General features: G+C 43.4%; 1 protein-coding gene across 2 annotated transcripts in view; it reads right to left on the minus strand.

The window, feature by feature from the left end:
* The window catches only part of LOC110502306 (TATA-binding protein-associated factor 172), a 53833-nt gene that overhangs the window by 19399 nt on the left and 13751 nt on the right, over positions 1-20683 (minus strand). For both annotated transcript variants that reach the window (XM_036959676.1, XM_036959678.1), the window contains 11 exons: positions 20442-20587; positions 19716-19890; positions 17715-17918; positions 13539-13715; positions 8756-8999; positions 6557-6741; positions 6323-6479; positions 5948-6057; positions 5321-5522; positions 4644-4792; positions 2983-3135 (listed from right to left, as the gene is read on the minus strand). In XM_036959676.1, the coding sequence (XP_036815571.1) occupies positions 2983-3135; positions 4644-4792; positions 5321-5522; positions 5948-6057; positions 6323-6479; positions 6557-6741; positions 8756-8999; positions 13539-13715; positions 17715-17918; positions 19716-19890; positions 20442-20587 (1902 nt within the window). The remainder of the gene's footprint in view (positions 1-2982; positions 3136-4643; positions 4793-5320; positions 5523-5947; positions 6058-6322; positions 6480-6556; positions 6742-8755; positions 9000-13538; positions 13716-17714; positions 17919-19715; positions 19891-20441; positions 20588-20683) is intronic.

Consider the following 20683-nt stretch of genomic DNA (forward strand, 5'->3'; position numbering starts at 1 on the left):
CAGACGTCTCAAGTAGGCACCTGGAAATGCAAATGCGCTACGCTAAATGCTAAATGTACTCGTTAAAACTCAAACGTTCATTAAACTACACATGCAGGGTATTGAATTAAAGCTACACTCGTTGTGAATCTAGCCAACAAGTCAGATTTTTAAAATGCTTTTCGGCAAAAGCATGAGAAGCTATTATCTGATAGCATGCAACACCCCCAATATACCTGAAGGGGACGTAAACAAAAGAATTAGCGTAGCCGGCGCTACACAAAAACGCAGAAATAAAATATAAAACATTCATTACCTTTGATGATATTCTTTGTTGGCACTCCTATATGTCCCATAAACATCACAAATTGGTCTTTTTCCCGATTAAATCCGTCCATATATGCCCAAAATATCCATTTGTATAGCCTGTCTAGTTCAGGAAAAAAGCTCTCTTCCAACACGCAACGTCATTTTTAAAAATTATATAAGTTGCCTATATTCTTTGACAAAACACTTCAACCTACTTTTGTAACCCAACTTTAGGTATTTGTAAACGTTAATAAGCGATCAAATTGATCACTGGGCGATCTATATTCAATAGCAGCTACTCAAGAAAACAATGTCCATTTTTCAATCTTCCAAAATCGATTGTTGTAGGCTGGATGGAATGACGGATCTATTGGTAATGTCTCAAAGGATTTTTGTCAATGAAAATGACGTTTGTGGCAACATCGTGTGGAAGCTGTAGGAATTGCATCCGTGTCCATATTAAATTTGGTGTCCTTTAAACAATACATGAAAGGGGCGCATTGATACTTTTTTCAGCTTTCAGTGACCAGTTTTTCTTGCGCTTTTCGATGAAACACGCGCTCTGTTATAGTCACAGCCAGTTTTAGAAACTTCAGAGTGTTTTCTATCCACACATACTAATCATATGCATATACTATATTCCTGGCATGAGTAGCAGGACGCTGAAATGTTGCGCGATTTTTAACAGAATGTTCGAAAAAGGAGGGGGTAGGATGAAGAGGTTAAAGAGGTCAACATTCACAAAGCCGCAGGGCCATGTAGATAAGCAGGACTTGTACTCAAAGCATGTACGGATCAACGGTCAAGTCGCTCACTGACATTTTCAACCTCTCCCTGACTGAGTCTGTAATACCTACATGTTTCAAGCAGACCACCATAGTCCCTGTGCCCAATGAAGCAAAGGTAACCTGCATAAATGATAACCGCCCATTAGCGCTCACTTCAGTAGCCATGAAGTGCTTTGAAAGGCTAGTAATGCTTCACAACAGCATCCTCTGACACCCTAGACCCACTCCAATACCGCCCCAACAGATGCAGTCGCACTCCACACTGCCCTTTCCCACCTGGACAAAAGGAACACCTATGTAAGAATGCTGTTCACTGACTACAGCTCAGCTTTAAACACCATCGTGCTCACAAAGCTCATCACTAAGCTAAGCACCCTGGGACTTAAACACCTCCCTCTGCAACTGGATCCCAGACTTCCTGACAGACCACCCCCAGTTGGTAAGAGGCAACACGTTTGCCACGCTGATCCTCAACACTGGGGCCCCTCAGGGGTATGTGCTTAATCCCCTCCTGTATTCCCCGTTTACCCACGACTGCGTGGCCAAACACGACTCCAACATCTCATTAAGTTTGATGATGAGTGGTAGGCCTGATCACCGACGAGACGGCCTGTAGGTTGGTGGTCAGAACTGGCAGTGTGGTGCCAGGACAACAACCTCTCCCTCAATGTGAGCAAGACTAAGGAGCTGATCGTGGACTACAGGATAAGGCGGGCCAAACAGGCCCCCATTAACATCGACGGGGCAGTAGTGGAGCGGGTCGAGAGTTTCAAGTTCCTTGTTGTCCACATCACCGAACGGTCCAAACATACCAAGACAGTCTGGAAGAGGGCACGACAATGCTTAATCCCCCTCAGGAGACTGAAAAGATTTGGCAGGGTCCCTAGATCCTCAAAAGGTTCTACAGGTTGCACCATCGAGAGCATCACTGCCTGGCATGGCAACTGCTCGGCATTTGACCGTAAGTCACTGCGTCTACCCAAAAGCCATAAAACTGCTGAGCAATTAATAAAATCGCCACCGGACAATTTACATTGACCCCTCCCTTTTGTACACTGCTACTACTCGCTGTTTATTAACTATGCAGTCACTTCACCCCCACCTACATGTACAAATTATCTCAACTAACCTGTACCCCCACACACTAACTCCGTACCGGTGCCCCCTGTATATAGCCTCGATATTGTTATTCTTATTGTGTTACTTTTTATTGTAGTCTACTTGGTAAATATTTTCTTAACTCTTCTTGAACTGCACTGTTTGTTAAGGGCTTGTAAGTAAGCATTTCACGGTAAAGTCGACACTTGTATTCGGCACGTGACAAATAAAGTTTGATATTGTTTTTATGCAGAGTTTTTATGTTAGCATTACAGTCTGTCACCAATTGTAGGCGATTGACATGTTGGCAGTTCGGCAAGGGAATGATAAGTTAATTACCCCAGTGAAATCAGCGTCATGTTTGAAATATCACAAATAAAGGTCTGGGGTTGAGTACTGACGTTAGCTCCAGCTGTACGCTAGCTAGCAAAGTTAGCTAGCTAGAATTACATTCAGCATTCACATAAAACTAACTAGCAAGCTACCGGTATCTTTCTTTGTAAAGTGCTGTATCCTGTCTGGAAATCATTTTGCTGAACAGTAAATTAAGAGTTCAAAGTTCTGCATTAGTCAAGTGTGTTAAATTTGTGCAGCATGAGTGGGTAGGAAGCAAGATGCAGCCTACATGTTCCTCAAGGACAGGCAATGTGTGAGTTGCGCCAGGTGTAGCTTGCCGTAGTTTGACACAGTGCACATGTAGTCAAGGGCTAACAGCGGTTCTACCGATTGTTTATGTATGACTGTTAGAGATGGATCAATAAAACAGACAAGTAAAAAGACAGACGTGTAAACAGATTTGCAAACACACCTGCTGATACTTGCGGAGCTCAGCCTGGATGGGCACAGGGATCTTGTAGTTCTCCAGCTTCCTGCTGTCAAGCAGCTGCTCCAGAAAGTGACGCTCTCTGGCCTTCTGGCGAATCAGATCATCCGACATGGTGGGAGGGTCCGGGATACCAGCCTAAAAAATAAAAAAAGATAGTTTGAGGCCGATAAATTCAAACCCCTTTCACACCCTTAAGCCAAACCAAGCCCAAATATACTTTGCTGGCCTGGTTTAGCATCCACCATAGCTGCTGGAACCTTGCTGGAAAGGACAAATGAGAAAGAGCTATCAATCTGTCAATCCTTTTATGGTAAATTAATCTGGAAAATTACACAAGAACTTTGAAAGTTTCTTCATGTAGTCGCAAAAACCATCAAGCACTATGATGAAACTGGCTCTCATGAGGACCGCCACAGGACCTAGCGTTACCTCTGCTGCAGAGGATAAGTTAATTAGTTACCAGACATCTCAACATCAACTGTTCAGAGGAGACTGTGTGAATCAAGCCTTCATGGTGGATTTGCTGCAAAGAAACCACTACTATAGGACACCAATAAGAAGAGACTTGCTTGGGCCAAGAAACACAAGCAATGGACATTAGACCGGTGGAAATCTGTCCTTTGGTCTGAGTGCAAATTAGAAATGTTTGGTTCCAACCGCTGTGTCTTTATAAGACGCAGAGTAGGTGAACGGATGTTCGCCACATGTGGTTCCCATCGTGACGCATGGAGGTGGTGGTGCTTTCCTGGTGACACTGCCAGTGATTTTATTTAGAATTCAAGGCACACTTAAACAGCATGGATATCATAGCATTCTGCAGCGATACACCATCCCATCTGGTTTGCATTTAGTGGGACTATCATTTGCTTTTCAACAGGACAATGAACCAATACACCTCCAGTCTATAAGGTATATTTTACCAACAATGAGTGTGATGGAGTGCTGCATCAGATGACCTGGCCTCCACAATCACCCGACCTCAACCCGATTGAGTTTGGGATGAGTTGGACCCTAGAGTGGAGGAAAAGCAGCCAACAAGTGCTCAGCATATGTGGGAACTCCTTAAAAACAGTTGGAAACGCATTCCAGGTGACTACCTTGAAGCTGGTTGAATGTCAAGAGTGTGCAAAACTGTCAAAGCAAAGGGTGGCTACTTCAAAGAATCTCAAATATATTTTGATTTGTTTAACACTTTTTTGGTTACTACATGATTCCATACATCTTCACTATTATTCTGTAATGTAGAAAATAGTAAAAAATAAAAACCCTTGATTAGGTGTCCAAACTTTTGACTGGTACTGTATGTGAATGTGATCGTTTTTTTTATTTTTAAATACATTTGCATACATTTCTAAAGCTGTTATTGCAGTGTAGATTGATGACAAAATTAATAAAAAAGTCCATTTTAGAATAAGACTAATGTAATAAAATGTGGGAAAAATCAAGAGGTCTGAATACATTCAGAAAGCACTGTATACAGCAGATCTAGTGAAAGTTTGAAAGTAACTACATTGCGTCGGACTGTGCAGAATCACAAATCACCTGGCATCCCAAAAAAGCAAATAACTACTCCTAAATAAATACTTGCTAAAAAAAAAAATATCCTTAAACGTACTGTTGTGCATTGGTTTATGTGTGTTTACCTCCAGGGGTAGCAAGCGGATGAGGGTGGCGAAGCACTGCGTGGCCATGAAACGGACGCTGTCACTGGGGTCACTCATGCGGCCCAGCACCGGCACCACCAGCAGCACAATGTATGGCACGATGTCCACATCCAACTGCTCCATCACACCTGCGGGGGCCAAGGGGTCAAGGACAACAAACCACACGACAATGACACCCACTTCTTTGATGTCATGACACCCATAGTGAACCCCGAACACTTCAGTTACATCAGGTCTTGGGTTCGATTCCTGCTGGGGTCACATTTACTTAAGTGTATGCACTCAATGTACTGTTTGTCACTTTCGATAAAAGTAGGGCCAAGACGATACCAGTGTCGCAATACTTTTTCCATGGCAAAAATGAATACACAAAGCAAAACCCCCAAAAAACCTAAAAAAAAAATAAGGGTGACTCGATAACAATATGTTTGTTTCCAACAGAGCTCTCTTCCTAAAGAAGTTAACTCCACTTTGTGTTTTGTTTCCTTGCCACGATACTAACCAGAATCGCGATACTGGTATCTTCCCGGCCCTAGATAAGTGTCTACTACATGCATATAATATTCCAACCTTATTTGTAAAAAGTCATATTGGTAGGTTGCCCATACACGTAGTATGGGATCATGTCTAACTGCGTGACAGCGTATGAAAGATACAGGCCATGGCTTCGATGGCCCCCTCCTGCTTAGTGCTGTCCTCGATGCACCCCAGCCACGGAAGCACACGCTCCAGGAACAGGTGCATGGTCTCCATGGTAGCGATCTTACTGAGCACGCCCACGCAGCGCGCCGCCATGTGACGAACGGCCGTGTACGGATGCTGCAGACAGGTGAACAGGTGGGGCAGGTGCTCCAACAACTGAAATACACAGAGGGGGAGAAATGACCATCAAATCTAATTTTATTGTCACATACACATGGTTAGCAGATGCTATTGCGAGTGTAGCGAAATGCATTCCAAAAATCCGTTTGTCCAATGTTTCCATGTCAAAGTCCTCTGTCGAGCCAAAACCATGTCGCTGGCCACCTGTTTTGTAGACCAATCTCTATGGCACAATCCTAAACACCACCATGTTATTTCCAGATACAGGTGTTCTTCACCATTCATTTGGGCTTGAGGCATATAGTTATAACTACACAGCAGATGCCAAGGGACGTGGACTCATCTTGAAAGACTTCCCTTTTAATGAAGACAATAACTTTGATAAGTCCATCTCCCACTGTGGTTTGGTGAATAGGGCTAGTTGGTGTTTCTACTGGGGAGATGGCTGCATGTTCTATTACCAGAGGTTTGAGCTCAGGGGCCATGGCCCCAGCAGTGACCTCCAGGACCTGCAGTGAGTTGACCAGATCCTGGGCCGCAGCATCCCCCTTCTCCATCTGGAGCTTCCAATCTACAACAAAGATAAAAATAATACACTTCAATCTCTCGTCATTGATGATGCACACGAGAGTTATATGAAGACGCCCATCTAGAAGTGGACAGTGGGTAGTAAACAGCAGTACATCTGGGTCATTATGCACCAAATGGACTGAAACGGGGAAGGGCTACCTGTATTTGTCAATAAGAAATGCTATTTTTCAGATTGCGTTTTGAAAGGTTTTCCTAGTGATCCCAATGAACAAGTCGCACTGGATAAGAAGGCCATTTTAGCATACCGATGCCTTTGTTGTCCTCCACCACAGCCCTCAGAGGTCCCACCATGGACTCCCACAGGTAGGGCAGTGACCCTGTCAGCTCCTGGCCAAAGTGCCTGGCAATCGTCATCAGAGAGAACTCTGCACCTCTTCTCTGGACGAGACAGTTTTTTTTATTCTGAAACAGTAAAAATAAAATAAGCAAACAGTCACAGGTAAATGTTCAGGTAACCGTTCACGCCCTCTTTCACCCACCTCATCAGTGTCTGTGGTGATGGTGCTGCCGGGGGGCAGTTCAGTGGTGGGTGTCTTGGCGGTTTTGGGGGTGGGGCCCCTTTTGCTGGTGATGGCAAATGCTGCCCTCTGGTGGCGGTACAGGGTGATGATGCCCTTGGTCTTATTGACCACGTGGTGCATGCATTCTTTCTCCGACATGCCAGCTAGGAATGGTAGAGAAAACAGCAAAGTGAGTAAGAGGGTTTTATGTAGTCACTTCTGGTTGCTTCTACCTCGTTAGGGTTTAATCTGGGATGTGTTCATTTACTGAAGCAGGATGGGACTACAATTACAGTTTGTTCTAAAACCATTATTTGGTCAACAGTAATAGCCTATGCATCATGTCGGCTCCTGCTATGAAAGTATCTGCCCTTCGCCGTTTCCGCTGCTGTGTGAGCGAGCCACTCACTCCTCCCACGGTGCGAATGAGGGAGAGATGCAGTCAGGTAAGCACAAGCATATGACCCTTGCTCAAAATGCAATTGAGGGAAAATTGTTTTCAAACTACTCGTTCTACTTAATGAGAGGAGGAGAGTCACAGCTGTTATTTCTCGCCTCTCAACATTGAGTTCATGGTACCACTTCACAACAGGCGGAAGATATGTAGTATGGTTTTGATGCGCGCACGGTGCAGCGTGCGCCATTGTCGCCGATTAGGCCAACATCAAGTATCCTAGGCCTAGCACTGTTTTGTAGGACGTGAATTACTGATTATTTAATCAATTAGCCAACTTGGCTATGAGCAACAGGATCATAGAGTTAGCTAGCTTGTTAAAGTGCTTAGAGTTCACACTTCCTCAGGTGGTGAATAATATTACAGGGCTCCCCTTTGGTGGCACCTGCCCATGATTTGGTTGCACCAATTATGTTATATATTTTTTAACAGTAAATACAATATAGACCATTTGTATCATCTTATAAAGTCACTCGGAGTGCTTTATTAAAATGTGTAATATACGAGTGAGATGTTATTCAACAAATCAGTTATTTCATCAGGCATTTGGGCTGTGTTATATTTTACTGTTAAAATAGAGCTCCAGAATACTCTGATTAATTATTTTTTAAATATAGCGCGCCTGCATCTTTGTGCACAAATGTCATAGGCCAATTTATCACCCGAGTAAGTATACACTCAAAACATCTAAATATAGCCACTGCTAGCAGCCATGTATTAATCTAACAGTAACTGTAAAGTCCCAAAAAACATTGCAGTTGTAGCCTCCCGCCCAATGAGGCCTGTGCAAAGCACCAATGCGCATTTCGCATGTGCTGCATCTTAAAACCATATCAAATATATTGGTTGTAAAATAGTAGAGCTTATAAATAAATAAAACCAACAGAAAACCTCCTCTATTCAAATAAGTCAATTTGATTTTAAAAACATTACAAAATCAGAACACTTTTCTTCCTCCACACGGAGCATCCCCCCCCCCCCCCCCCCCCCCCCCCCCCCCGGGAAAGGAGAGGCTCGCGTGAGTCAGCAGGCCCCAGAGAAAACAGCTACAGGTAGATGCTTTCATTACATGAATCATAAGGATAATGTACTCTACCGTTTGAACAAATGGTTTTAGAATTTCAGTGAGTAAATGGTGCAAGCATGAAGCTAACAATCTGTACAACGGTACAGCGAAACCTGATTACAACAATTACACATACAGCATCAGTCAAAAGTTGACCAACTCATTCAAGGGTTTCTTTATATTTATTATTTTCTACATTGTAGAATAGTGAAGACAGAACAAAACAATCAATTGATATTTAATATTGTTGAAAGTAGCCACCCTTTGTGCAAAGCTGTCATCAAGGCAAAGGGTGGCTACTTTGAAGAATCTCAAATATATTTTGATTTGTTTACAAGATTCCATGTAATGTAGAAAATAGTAAAAAAATAAAGAAAAACCCTGGAATGCGTAGATGGCCAAACTTTGGCTGGTACTGTACATACATACAGTGCATTTGTAGTATTCAGACCTGAACTTTTTCCACATTTCGTTACAGCCTGATTCTAAAGTGGATTAAACTATTTTTTTTCCACAACACGCCCATAATGACAAAGCAAAAACTGGATTAGACATTTTTAGCAAATGTATGTACTACCAAATTCTCTAAAATGATGGAATTAACATTCAATTCTCTGGCAACAGCACTGGTGGACATTCCAGATCTACCATCCCATACCTTTAGCAGTCTCCTGATTCGTGGACACCGGACAGGCCGAGGATGGCGTGAGCAGGGGGTCCACGCAGACCGATGAACACAGGTTCTTGACGATCTTGGAATTGGGACATGGCTGCCTACCAGCACACTGCTGCAGCAGCTTCGCAATGAAGGAGGCAGCGTAGCCCTGCACCAGGGTATTCTCCTCCCGCTTAGCCGCCTCCATCAGAGGACGCACCACCGGGTTCAGCTTGTCTGGCAGCGCCTGCAAATTGGGATGAGAAAACAAGTGCGTTATTGGACTAGCCCAGTCTGTCCATTTGGTGCCTAATTAACACAAGACAGATTTACAAATGCGGTACATTCCTGTTTCCATATGATACCAAGAACATTTCCGGCAGTGTTTCCGTTACCCGGTATTAGTCGGTTTTGGTCAGTTAAAAAGACGGCCAGAGGTCAATTGGTAAAAAAAATAAAACTATCCCATAGCGAAATAATGCATTTCATCCCATTAATTTATTGAAATACCATTCAATTTTGCACAAGAGACACTGCTACAGCTCAAACAGTTCCTTGCTACTGGAGTGAAACTTGCCTTAATAAAGCCAATCATTGCAAAACAATTCTAAAGGCAATCGTGTGTAAAAAAAAAAAATACATGGCTATGATTAAAAAGAGCTAGATCTATTTTTTTCCCCCTCAACTGGTAAATTTAAGCTTGCTTCCCTTCGCAATTCAAGTGCATAGGCAACTAAACAAGTGTCAACGTGTCACACCACTTTGCAATGAGCTGGCGACAGTATGAATTTTGAAACACTTGTTTGAAACGTTTTACCACGAGGCATGTCTTATCTTGCTTCTAAGTAGCCAAAATATAACCAAACTTGCAGGCAATTGTTTTAGAAAGATCCCATATACCATTGAAAACAAGTGGCCTTTCCCCCTCATTTGATTGGTTTTCAAAATCAACCTTCATTGTCCAGTAGCCAAAAGCACAATCCTAGTCATATTAGCAACCCACGCTACTTGTTGCATATTTAAAGATCCTTTAGAAAGAGGGGGATATTTCTGTCACATGAAACAAGTGTTTCCCCCACAAATTGCATTGTGTAATGAACATTTGCACGTAGCCCAATGCCTTGTGCACTTCTGTGAAGAAACTGTTTAGCAACATTAAGCTAAAACGTTCTGATGTGTTGCATGAGCCACAGCTTTTCTTTTGCCTCGTTTTTGGGATGTAGCCTAGGCCTACTGGTTGTATGAATTTGGGATCCATCATCCCAAATGTCCCAGAGTCTGTTTGGAATAGGCCATTTCTTTCTCACAGAAAGGACAAGCTGCCCAATAGTATAAAAGTTTACCTAGTCTATCAAATTTTATTGGTCACACATAATTAGCAGATGTTAAGGAGAAATGCTTGTTCCTAGCTCCAACAGTGCAGCAGTATCTAACAATTCACAAATTAAAACATGATGCGTTGGGCAGACCACACCACACTCAGAAGAGCCTTGTGGTTGCAGGCGGTGCAGTTGCCCTACCAGGCGATGATACAGCCCGACAGGATGCTCTCAATTGTGCATGTGTACAAGTATGAGGTTTTTAGGGCCAAGACAAATTTTGTCAGCTGTTGCGCCTTCACCACACTGTCTGTGTGGGTGGACCATTTCAGATTGTCCGTAATGTGTTCAGAGGAACTTGAAGCTTTCCACCTTCTCCACTGCAGTCCTGTCGATAGGTGTGGATAGGGACGTGCTCCCTCTGCTGTTTCCTGAACTCCACAATCAGCTCCTTCGTTTTGTTGACAATAGAGGTTATTTTCCTTGCCCCACTCTGCCAGGGCCCTTACCTCCTCCCTGTAGGCTGACATCATTGATGGCAATCTGGCCTACTACTGTGTTGTCGTCTGCCAACTTGATTGAGTTGGAGGTGTGCGTAGCCACTCAGTCATGGGTGAACAGGGAGTACAGGGCTCAGTTGCACAGGGTGGGGTTTAGACTCAGGGCCCAGAGCTTAACGAGGAGCTTGCAGGGTACTATGGTGTTGAAGGCTGAGCTATAATCAATAAACATTCTAACGTAGGTATTCCTCAGATGGGATAGGGCAGTGTGCAGTGCAATGGCGTCATCTGTGGATCTATTGGGGCTGTAAGAAAATGTAAGTGGGTCATGACGTTGGCCTGGGGGTAGGTTTATGACAGTCATAAATACCACTTACCCCCTTCCCCCCCCCCTCTCTCTCTCAACCCTACTGATGTTACATTTGCAAAACCCTTGGTTAACAGAGATTCTGGGAACATCAGAAGGTGGGGGGAAATGAACTATATTCTGGTAAACTGACCAATTGAACATATGCAGTGGTACTTAATGAATATGATGTCAGTTCGGTTGTCATCAGAGACATTCTCATCTATGATAAGATGACAAACTCTACAGTGGAAAGTCTACAGAGTTATCGGATTCACATGGAATTGTTGTTCAATTTAAAATGTTTGAATATTAAATTATTCGTGATGGGCTGAAATGTGATTTTAGCTTCTAAAATGTAACATTTGGGTTTTCATAAGATAGGGAGGGCTCTGCTCAATCAGTGGCCCGCCCCTGTGAAGGGACATGGGCTATACAACTTTTCAAACACACCCTCCTCTCCCTTCCTATATAAAGCCTTGACAACAATATAACCTCCTGTTCCAAGGATGACGCTCCAATGTCAGAATGGTTCAGATAATAACTACAGAACAAAGCCAACATCAGCGTGAGCTTTGGTTGCGAATGGTATGAACTTTGAACTCTTATTCACTACAGAAGTGATACCTCCTAGCCATTGAGTTAGCAACAGCCGCTGCAAACGAGGGTTAGGAAGGAACAGAGAGTATCCCATCTGCCACACAACGACATTACTACAACGTATTCAATTTACCAGCAGAGACATTCTTCAAAGGACAAAGGACTCAATTGGACAACATGGCCTTCCATCTACCAACCTACCGAAGCGCAGCTCAGAGTAAATATTTATTGCATTTTCCTTTTCCAAATGGGTGGTAATTTAGAATGCATAAGATACTGTATTTACGATAGCACAGCTTCGCCCTTTGTTCCTCAGTCTTCCCGCGCCTTCACTCAAACCCAGCCCCTTTTCTTTTGTGTAACCAGCTGTCATCTGTTCCACCCGCTAGGGACATTTTCCTTTATGACGTAATTTGTAATCAAGTTATGATTTAAATGTGTAATTAGTTAGGTATTTAGTAAATAAATAAACCCAATTTTGTATTGCTGACTCAACTTGTTAGCCAGGGTTCGTGCAGATAACCAAGAATGTACAACTTTCAGATGAGACTGAATTAAAAACAAATTCTTATTTTCAATGACGGCCTAGGAACAGTGCCTTGTTCAGGGGCAGAACGACAGATTTTTACCTTGTCAGATCGGGGATATGATCTTGCAACCTTCCGGTTACTAGTCCAATGCTCTAACCACTAGTTTACCTGCCGCCTTCTATCCACAGTTTCTGGTTTGTGTAGGTCTTTGTCTCCGTGGGAACAACCCCTATACACCGCCTGATGAACTCAGTCACCGTGTAAGCATCAATGTTATTCTAAGAGGCTACCCGGGAAACTTATCCCAGTCCGTGTGATCAAAATTATCTTGAAGCATGGTTTCCGATTGGTCAGACCCAGCGTTGAATAGACCTTGGCACGTGTACTTCCTGTTTGAGTTTCTGCCTATAGGACGGGAGGAGCAAAATGGAGTTTCTGTTCAATGCAGTGTGTAGTGGCAGAGTAGGCAGGCCATCTAACCTGGAGGAAATTATTGGCCAGACCCAATGATATCCCCGTTGAGTATGCATATTCACTGTCTATTGCCTATGCTCTTCTTCGCTGGGCTCAATAAGACAGGGTACTTTTCACTCAAGTTGAGAATTTTTATAATAAAGAATATTGGGAACCATTCCGCTTTCCAGACTTTCGGCGTGTTTGTATTTTAAATATTGCCACACACACACACCTGGGTCGCTGCTTTGCAAGGACAGTCGCAACGCAACAATAATCTGTGGTATTTGCTGCGCGCTCTGGTCTATCAGTCTGCCTGACTAAAAAGGATAGCCAGCTGGATGTGTAACAACCACACTATCCTTGATTGATTTTAGAGCTGAAATTTAATGTATTTTTCGTTGCGCGCCCTTCCGACTAGACTACGCAATTTAAAACAAAAAGCTAATGATCCTGTGGCCAAATCATGATTTCTGCTGTAGTGTCCTATTGGGAATGAATGGGTTTATTTATCCCCTAGCCTTATGGACTCAATGCTTACGTATTCTAACATCTTCAAATTGCTCATCAGAATTGCTCAAAAATGACACTATTGCATGTTCTGTTAAGACGAATTACCGTTAACTAAATGTGACTTCTGGCATTCTGAGCACTGTAGGTGGAAGCCCTAATCAGGTTGCACAACCAATGCATATGGATCCGGAAAATGTCTTAAAGTCCAGTAAATTTAAAATGCTGCATGGTCAAATGTTCAGAAACCCTGATCTCTGTTTAATGCATACGGTATTGCTCATACCATCTACTGCATCTTGCCTATGCCGTTCTGTATCAGCACTCATTCATATATTTTTATGTACATATTCTTCATCCCTTTACACGTGTGTATAAGGTAGTTGTGAAATTGTTAGGTTAGATTACCCGTTGGTTAGTACTGCATTGTCGGAACTAGAAGCACAAGCATGTGTATGTGACAAATAAAATTTGATGTTGCCAGGTATCAGCAGTATTGATGACATGTGTCGACACACTCATCCCTACCTGCAAGTTGACCACAGCGCAGGCGGTGAACATATGGACTCGCAGGTGCAGCTGCTGCCACTCCACACTGGTCTCGCCCACCGTGGACTGGGCCTGCTGACGCTTGCCATCCAGTGGCTGAAACTGTTTGGACTTCATGTTCAGACCCACGGTGGACTCGGTGAAGATGGTGGTCACCTATAGAGGGAAGAGAAGAGGATGGAGAAGGGTCTATAGTTCTATTTTATTTAGAATCCTGGGGTTTAGGGAAATGGAACTGATGAAGTCTGATAGAGAATGGACAGACTGAGGCAAATAAAATGAATCTCCTTACAAAACAATCTGTCAAGAACAAAAATAGATTGGAGTCATTACATTTTCCTGAGTCCAACTTTGATGCTACATTTAATCTGTATTGAGAATGTGGCCAGTGAAGCAATAGACTTTGTGCAGTCGGAAAGTACTTAAACACCTTCCTTTGTCCACTTACATTACAGCCTTATTCCAAAATGGATTAAATTACTTTCCCTCAATCTACGCACAATGACAAAGCGGAAACAGGTTTATTTATTTGTGCAAATGTATTAAAAATAAAACAAATACCTTTACATAAGTATTCAGGCAATTTGCTATAAGACTCAAAATTGAGCTCAGGTGCATCCTGTTTCGATCATCCTTGAGATGTTTCTACAACTTGGTGTCCACCTGTGGTAAATTAAATTGATTGGACAGGATTTGGAAAAGTACACACCTGTCTATATAAAAAGGGTCCCACAATTGACAGTGCATATCAGAGCAAATACCAAGCCATGCGGTCGAAGGAATTGTCGGTAGAGCTCTGAGACAGAATTGTGTCAAGACACAGCTCTGGGGAATGGTACCAAAAAGAATGGCTGCAGCATTGGAGGTCCCCAAGAACACGCCTCCATTCTTAAATGGAAGAAGTTAAGAACCACCAAGACTCGTCCAAGAGCTGGACGCCCGGTCAAACTTAGCAATAGGGGGAGAAGGGCCTTGGTCAGGGAGGTGACCAAGAACCGGATGGTCACTGACCATGGGAGAACCTTCCAGAAGAATAGCTCTGCAGCCCTCCACCAATCAGGCCTTTATGGTAGAGTGGCCAGACGGAAGCCAGTCAGTTAAAAAGGCATATGACAGCCCGCTTGAAGTTTGCCAAAAGGCACCCAAAGACTAATCAGACCATGAGAAACAAGATTCTCTGGTCTGATTAAACCAAGATTGAACTCTTTGGCCTGAAGTTCCAAATGTTACACCTTGAGGAATCCTGGCACCATCCCTACGGTGAATCGTGGGTGGCGGCAAAATCATGCTGTGGGGATGGTTTTTCAGCAGCAGAGACTGGGAGACTAGTCACGATCGAGGTAAAGATACTTGATGAAAACCTGCTCAGGGACCTCAGACTGGGGCGAAAGTTCACCTTCCAACAGGACAACGTCCCTAAGCATTAGGCCAAGACAACGTAGAAGTGGCGTCGGGACAGGTCTCTGAATGTCCTTGAGTGGCCCAGCCAGAGCCCGGACATGAACCTGATCGAACATCTCCCGAGAGACCTGAATATAGCTGTGCAGCGACACAGCCCAGCCAACCGGATAGAGCTTAAGAAGATCTGCAGAGAAGAATGGGAGAAACTCCAAATACAGGTGTGCCAAGCTTGTAGTGTCATACCCAAGACGACGCAAGGCTGGAATTGCTGTGTCAAAGTACAGAGTAAAGGGTCGGAATACTTTGGGAAATGTGCTAGGTTGCACAGCCTGCGGAATCATGCTCAGATCAAAGAATTTGCGAGTCAAGTTTTGAAAAACGTATGTTACTCAAATTAAAAGCCCAATGAATACTTGCCTTTGTGTAATGATAATTCCAAAATAAATGTCCCACATGCGATTGAAGGCACGTATAAATAACTGCACGAGGACAGACAGTGACTGACAGTTGAGCAAAAATGAGTTAAAAAAAAAAAAAGGATCGCCAGTGAACTTAGGGTGTTCCAGCAAGAGTAGACATCGAAATATTTCTTTGAGGTATCCGTGAAAGCTGTGTGCAGAGAGCATCCATGTCTTGAAAGACTACAACTTGTCCAGACAAAGCATGCAGAAAAATAGGAATAATGTCTTCAGAGCAGAGGGCAAGTGCATCGAAACAGTTGCAAAAGCAGCAAGGACTTTCCACAAAACTGCAATCAGCAAACAGAATTGCGAGGGCTAGCTATGTACTGTCCCACAAAATTGCTAAACATAGCAAGCCAGTCGCTGAGGGCAAATTCATTAAAGAACTTGACTCTGCCCCGACCAGAAAACAGCTGTTTGAAAATATTCCCCCTGTCAAGATGAAGTGACACGGTGTGTTGAGGACATTGTAAAGAATATGGCACAGTTGAAAGACAAGGTAAAGGATTACCTATTTATCCTTGGCCCTCGATTAAAGCAGTGATGTGACACTGTACGTGACATGTACAGTTGATAGTCTTGCAAGGCATAACCCCAGATATTGAAATGAGATGCACAGGGAAATATTTATTGGTGGTTAATAAGTGTGTGGCAAAGCTGGGACTGAGTTTTGAAAAGTAATCCAGTGTGACCACTGATGGGTTCCCACATTTGATAGGGAAAAAAAGTTGTCCTTTTGAAAAGGATACAAGATCAATTAGCTGAGAAAAGTATTTTCCTGCATTGCATTATTCATTAGGTCATTCATAAGAATCAATATTATCGTCACACTGCCATCTGTCTCTAACATGGTGTCATCACACCCTTATGACTCCATGGCAGACAGGCTCAGGGCCATGGCCTTCTACCCAGACAAGCGAACATGTCCCACAAAGCACTAAAGTGACCTAATACAGAGTGCTCCTCAATCTAAATAGTGTAATTGTCAACTTCGCTAAAAGAGCGCACAAGGTGCCGCAGTTCTGTCCAATATAATAAGTTATCATCCCCACTGAGCTTCAACTGAACCGCAGAGTCCTGCATTGGGTCGGATACCCACGGTTCCCGGCGGTTGACCTGCACAAAAACCAGCTGGCAGACGATATGAAAACATTTTTACCCGTGGGTCGTCCCGCAGTTCAGAACTATACTGCAGGTCGGAAAACGTTTTAAAATCAAGATAACATTTTTACAAACCCAGGAGCTGGTGTTCAGAATTCAAAATTTTGCGAGCGGTGGGGAAGACATGGCCTAGGCTTCCAGCCACGTATATGCAGCAGGGAACGGTCTGTTCTGCTGTGCTGAGACATTCCTAATTCATCCATGTGCAGAGCTTATGTTTGCCCCCGCCACAGGATAAATTGAGTGTACAAAACACTAGGAACACCTGCTCTTTCCATGAGACCAGATGAATGCTATGATCCCTTATTGATGTCACATGTTAAATCTACTTCAATCAGCGTAGACGAAGGGGAGACCAGTTAAAGAATGATTTTTAAGCATCGAGACATGGATTGTGTATGTGTGCCATTCAGAGGTTGAATGGGCAAGAATGTTTTTTTTTTTAATAGCTTTTTAAAAAAAGGGGTATGATAGTAAGTGCCAGGCGCATCAAGAACTGCAACACACACACACATTTCCTGTGTGTATCAAGAGTAGTCCACCACCCTAAGGACATCCATACCTTTCATTTCAGTGATTAGCAAGCTGTACACAGTGAAGAAACTGTATGAATGTAGACAGTGGTGTAAAGTACTTAAGTAAAGACAATTGATCTGTACTTTCCTATTTATATTGTTGAAAACTTACTTTTAGTCTACTAGATTCCTAAAGAAAATCTTACCCCATACATTTTGAATGTGCTGTGAGAAGGACAGTGTACCATCTAGCCGTACTCCCAAGTACTTGTATGAGCTGACTACCTCAAGCGCTAAACCCGCAGAGGTAGTAGCCAGGCAAGTTATTTGATGGGTCACAAATCAGCTTTCGGAACAATTCTATATGGGTGTGGAGAAAAATCTGTCATTATGTCTGGAATCGAAATGTATACTTTACAAAAACATAAAAACGCAACACAGATTTTACTGACTTACAGCTCATAAGGAAAAGTCAATTGAAATACATTTCATGGATTTCACATGACTGGGCTGGGGGTGCAGCCACTGGGGAGCCAGGCCCAGCCACTCCGAATGAGTTTTTCCCCCACAAAAAGGCTTCATCACACACACACCATTATTTTATAGAGTATTCTCACCAGTTCGCTGGCCTGGTCGATGGTGAAAACACTGCAGTTGAGGCGGTCGCGCACGTCGATCTGAGCGTCGGCCAGCAGGGAGATGAGCTGCTTACACTCGTTCTGCATGCGTGTGAAGGGAATGGCGATCTCGTCGTAGTACAGCTGCTCTGACAGGATGGCTAAGAGGCGAGGCTGGACCAAGGCTGACACCACCTCACACTCCTGAGGCGAGAAGTGGGGGGAGACTAGGTGTAATTTTACGTCGGCCAGGATTCAATCAAACAGTTTGCGGATATATACAGTTGAAGTCGGAAGTTAACATACACCTTAGCCAAAAATATTTTAACTCAGTTTCACAAAAATGCCCCGTCTTAGGTCAGTTAGAATCACCACTTAAGAATGTGAAGTGTCAGAATAATAGGAGTGATTTATTTCAGATTTTATTTCATCACATTCCCAGTGGATCAGACGTTTACATACTCAGTATTTGGCAGCATTGCCATTACATTGTTTAACTTGGGTCAAATGTTTCTGGTAGCCTTCCACAAGCTTCCCACAATAAGTTGGGTGAATTTTGGCCCATTCCTCCTGACAGAGCTGGTGTAACTGAGTCAGGTTTGTAGGCCTCCTTGATCGCACACACTTTCAGTTCTGCCCATAACTTTCCTATAGGATTGAGGTCAGGACTTTGTGATGGCCACGCCAATACCTCGACGGTGTTGTCCTTAAGCCATTTTGCCACAATTTGGAAGTATGCTTGGGGTCATTGTCCATTTAAAACACCCATTTGCGACGAAGCTTTAACTTCCTGACTGATATATTGAAGCAACATCAAGACATCCACATCATTTTCTTTCCTCATGATGCCATCTATTTTGTTGAAGTGCACCAGTCCCTCCTGCAGCAAAGCCCCCCCACAACATGATGCTGCCACCCCTGTGCTTCACAGTTGGGATGGTGTTCTTCGGCTTGCAAGCATCCCCTTTTTCCTCCAAACATAACGGTGGTTATTATGACCAAACAGTTATATTTATGTTATGTTTCATCAGACCAGAGGACATTTCTCCAAAAAGTACAATCTTTGTCCCCATGTGCAGTTGCAAACCGTAGTCTGGCTTTATGGCGGTTTTGGAGCAGCGCCTTCTTCCTTGCTGAGTGGCCTTTCAGGTTATGTTGATATAGGACTCGTTTTACTGTGGATATAGATACTTTTGTACCGGTTTCCTCCGGCATCTTCAAGGTCCTTTGCTGTTCTGGGATTGATTTGCACTTTTCGCACCAAGGTACGTTCATCTCGAGGAGACAGAACGCGTCTCCTTGCTGAGCGGTATGATGGCTGAGTGGTCCCAAGGTGTTTATACTTGCATACTATTGTTTGTACAGATGAACATGGTACCTTCAGGCTTTTAGAAATTGCTCCCAAGGGTGAACCAGACGTGGAGGTCTAAAAAAAAAAATCTGAGGTCTTGGCTGATTTCTTTTGATTTTCCCATGATGTCAAGCAAAGATGCACTGAGTTTGAAGGTAGGCCTTGAAATGCATCCACAGGTACACCTCCAATGGACTCAAATGATGTCAATTAGCCTATCAGAAGCTTCTAAAGCTATGACGTTTTTTTGAATTTTCCAAGCAGTCAACTTCTGACCTACTGGAATTGTGATAGTGAATTATAAGTGAAATAGTCTAAACAATTGTTGGAAAAATTACTTGTGTCATGCACAAAGTGGATGTCCTAAACGACTTGCCAAAACTATAGTTTGTTAACAAGACATTTGTGGAGTGGTTGAAAAACTAGTTTTAATGATTCCAACCTAAGTATGTAAACTTCCGAATTCAACTTTACACATACACACACACCTTGAGACGTTGGCTCAAGCAGAAATGACTAAATCGCCCTACACGGGAAGTTTATACGAGTTTGTTTGAATCCCAGCCATAAAAACCTCTGAAATAAATCCTGACAGCATTATGGTCAACTCCTATCCAAACAGAACAATTACAAAAACACTCAGGTTTTACCTTCTGCACAGCAGCCCACTCACAGAGGACCAGGGCCACAGCGATGCGCTGCAGGGCAGACTTGGAGTTGAGGTGGAAGAGGAGCAGCTGGCCCAGCGACTCAGCCGGTCGGATGTCCTGTGAGGAGGAGTTGACCTGCGGGTCGCACATACACCGACACAAGGCCCCCAACAGTCTGAATAGAAAAATGAATTGTTAGGCATTCATAGTAACTTAGTGCAAATGTTGTAAATGGATTTGTCGCAATTCCACAATCGTGTTTCTTTTTTTTGTCAAGAGAACACAAGTTTCAGTTTGCATACTGGTTTGTTAAATGAGGAGAACAATGCTGGAATGTGTGAAATATTTTTATCACCATACCAGGACTCCAGGCACTAAAGCCTTGTTCACATTGGAAGAAACCAAAATCCTATTTTTTTTGCATATCCCATTCACATATTTAAAAAAAAAATGTTTTTATTATTTGAGCATTAAGGCCTGCAGTGTGAACAAGGCTTAATAAGCCTTGAGACCAACAATGCCAGATGCAGAGTTGCTCTTGCCTTGACTAACGAACAGTCCAACCAGAGTAGCAGCTGGCTGCAGAAACCATACAGTGCTGCGTTGGGTTTTTAAATCTTAGTCGCTCAGGATCCAACAATGGTCCCAATACTAACATTAGTTTTAGTCTTCAATATCGCACGGGATCAAAATTAGATGCAGAATTATAGAAAGCAAGGGACTAACTTTGCAGCCATGAGGCGAGCCCGTGTCACCACATAGTCTCGCGTAATTGGGTCCTCGGTCACAGTTTCCGCCCCAGCGATATACTCCTGAACAGTCTCCTTCACCTGAACCAAGGCTCCCTGGCGAGGCTTACCGCCAGCCTTCTCCTGTCAAATCACATCAGAGAACACATGGGTCAAAGCCTGGGAAGTGTTCAGTAGGCACGAAACGGAAAATAACTGTCCGGAACAGACTAATACCAT

Source organism: Oncorhynchus mykiss, chromosome 23 (genome assembly GCF_013265735.2).
Source record: "Oncorhynchus mykiss isolate Arlee chromosome 23, USDA_OmykA_1.1, whole genome shotgun sequence".
NCBI lineage: Eukaryota > Metazoa > Chordata > Actinopteri > Salmoniformes > Salmonidae > Oncorhynchus > Oncorhynchus mykiss.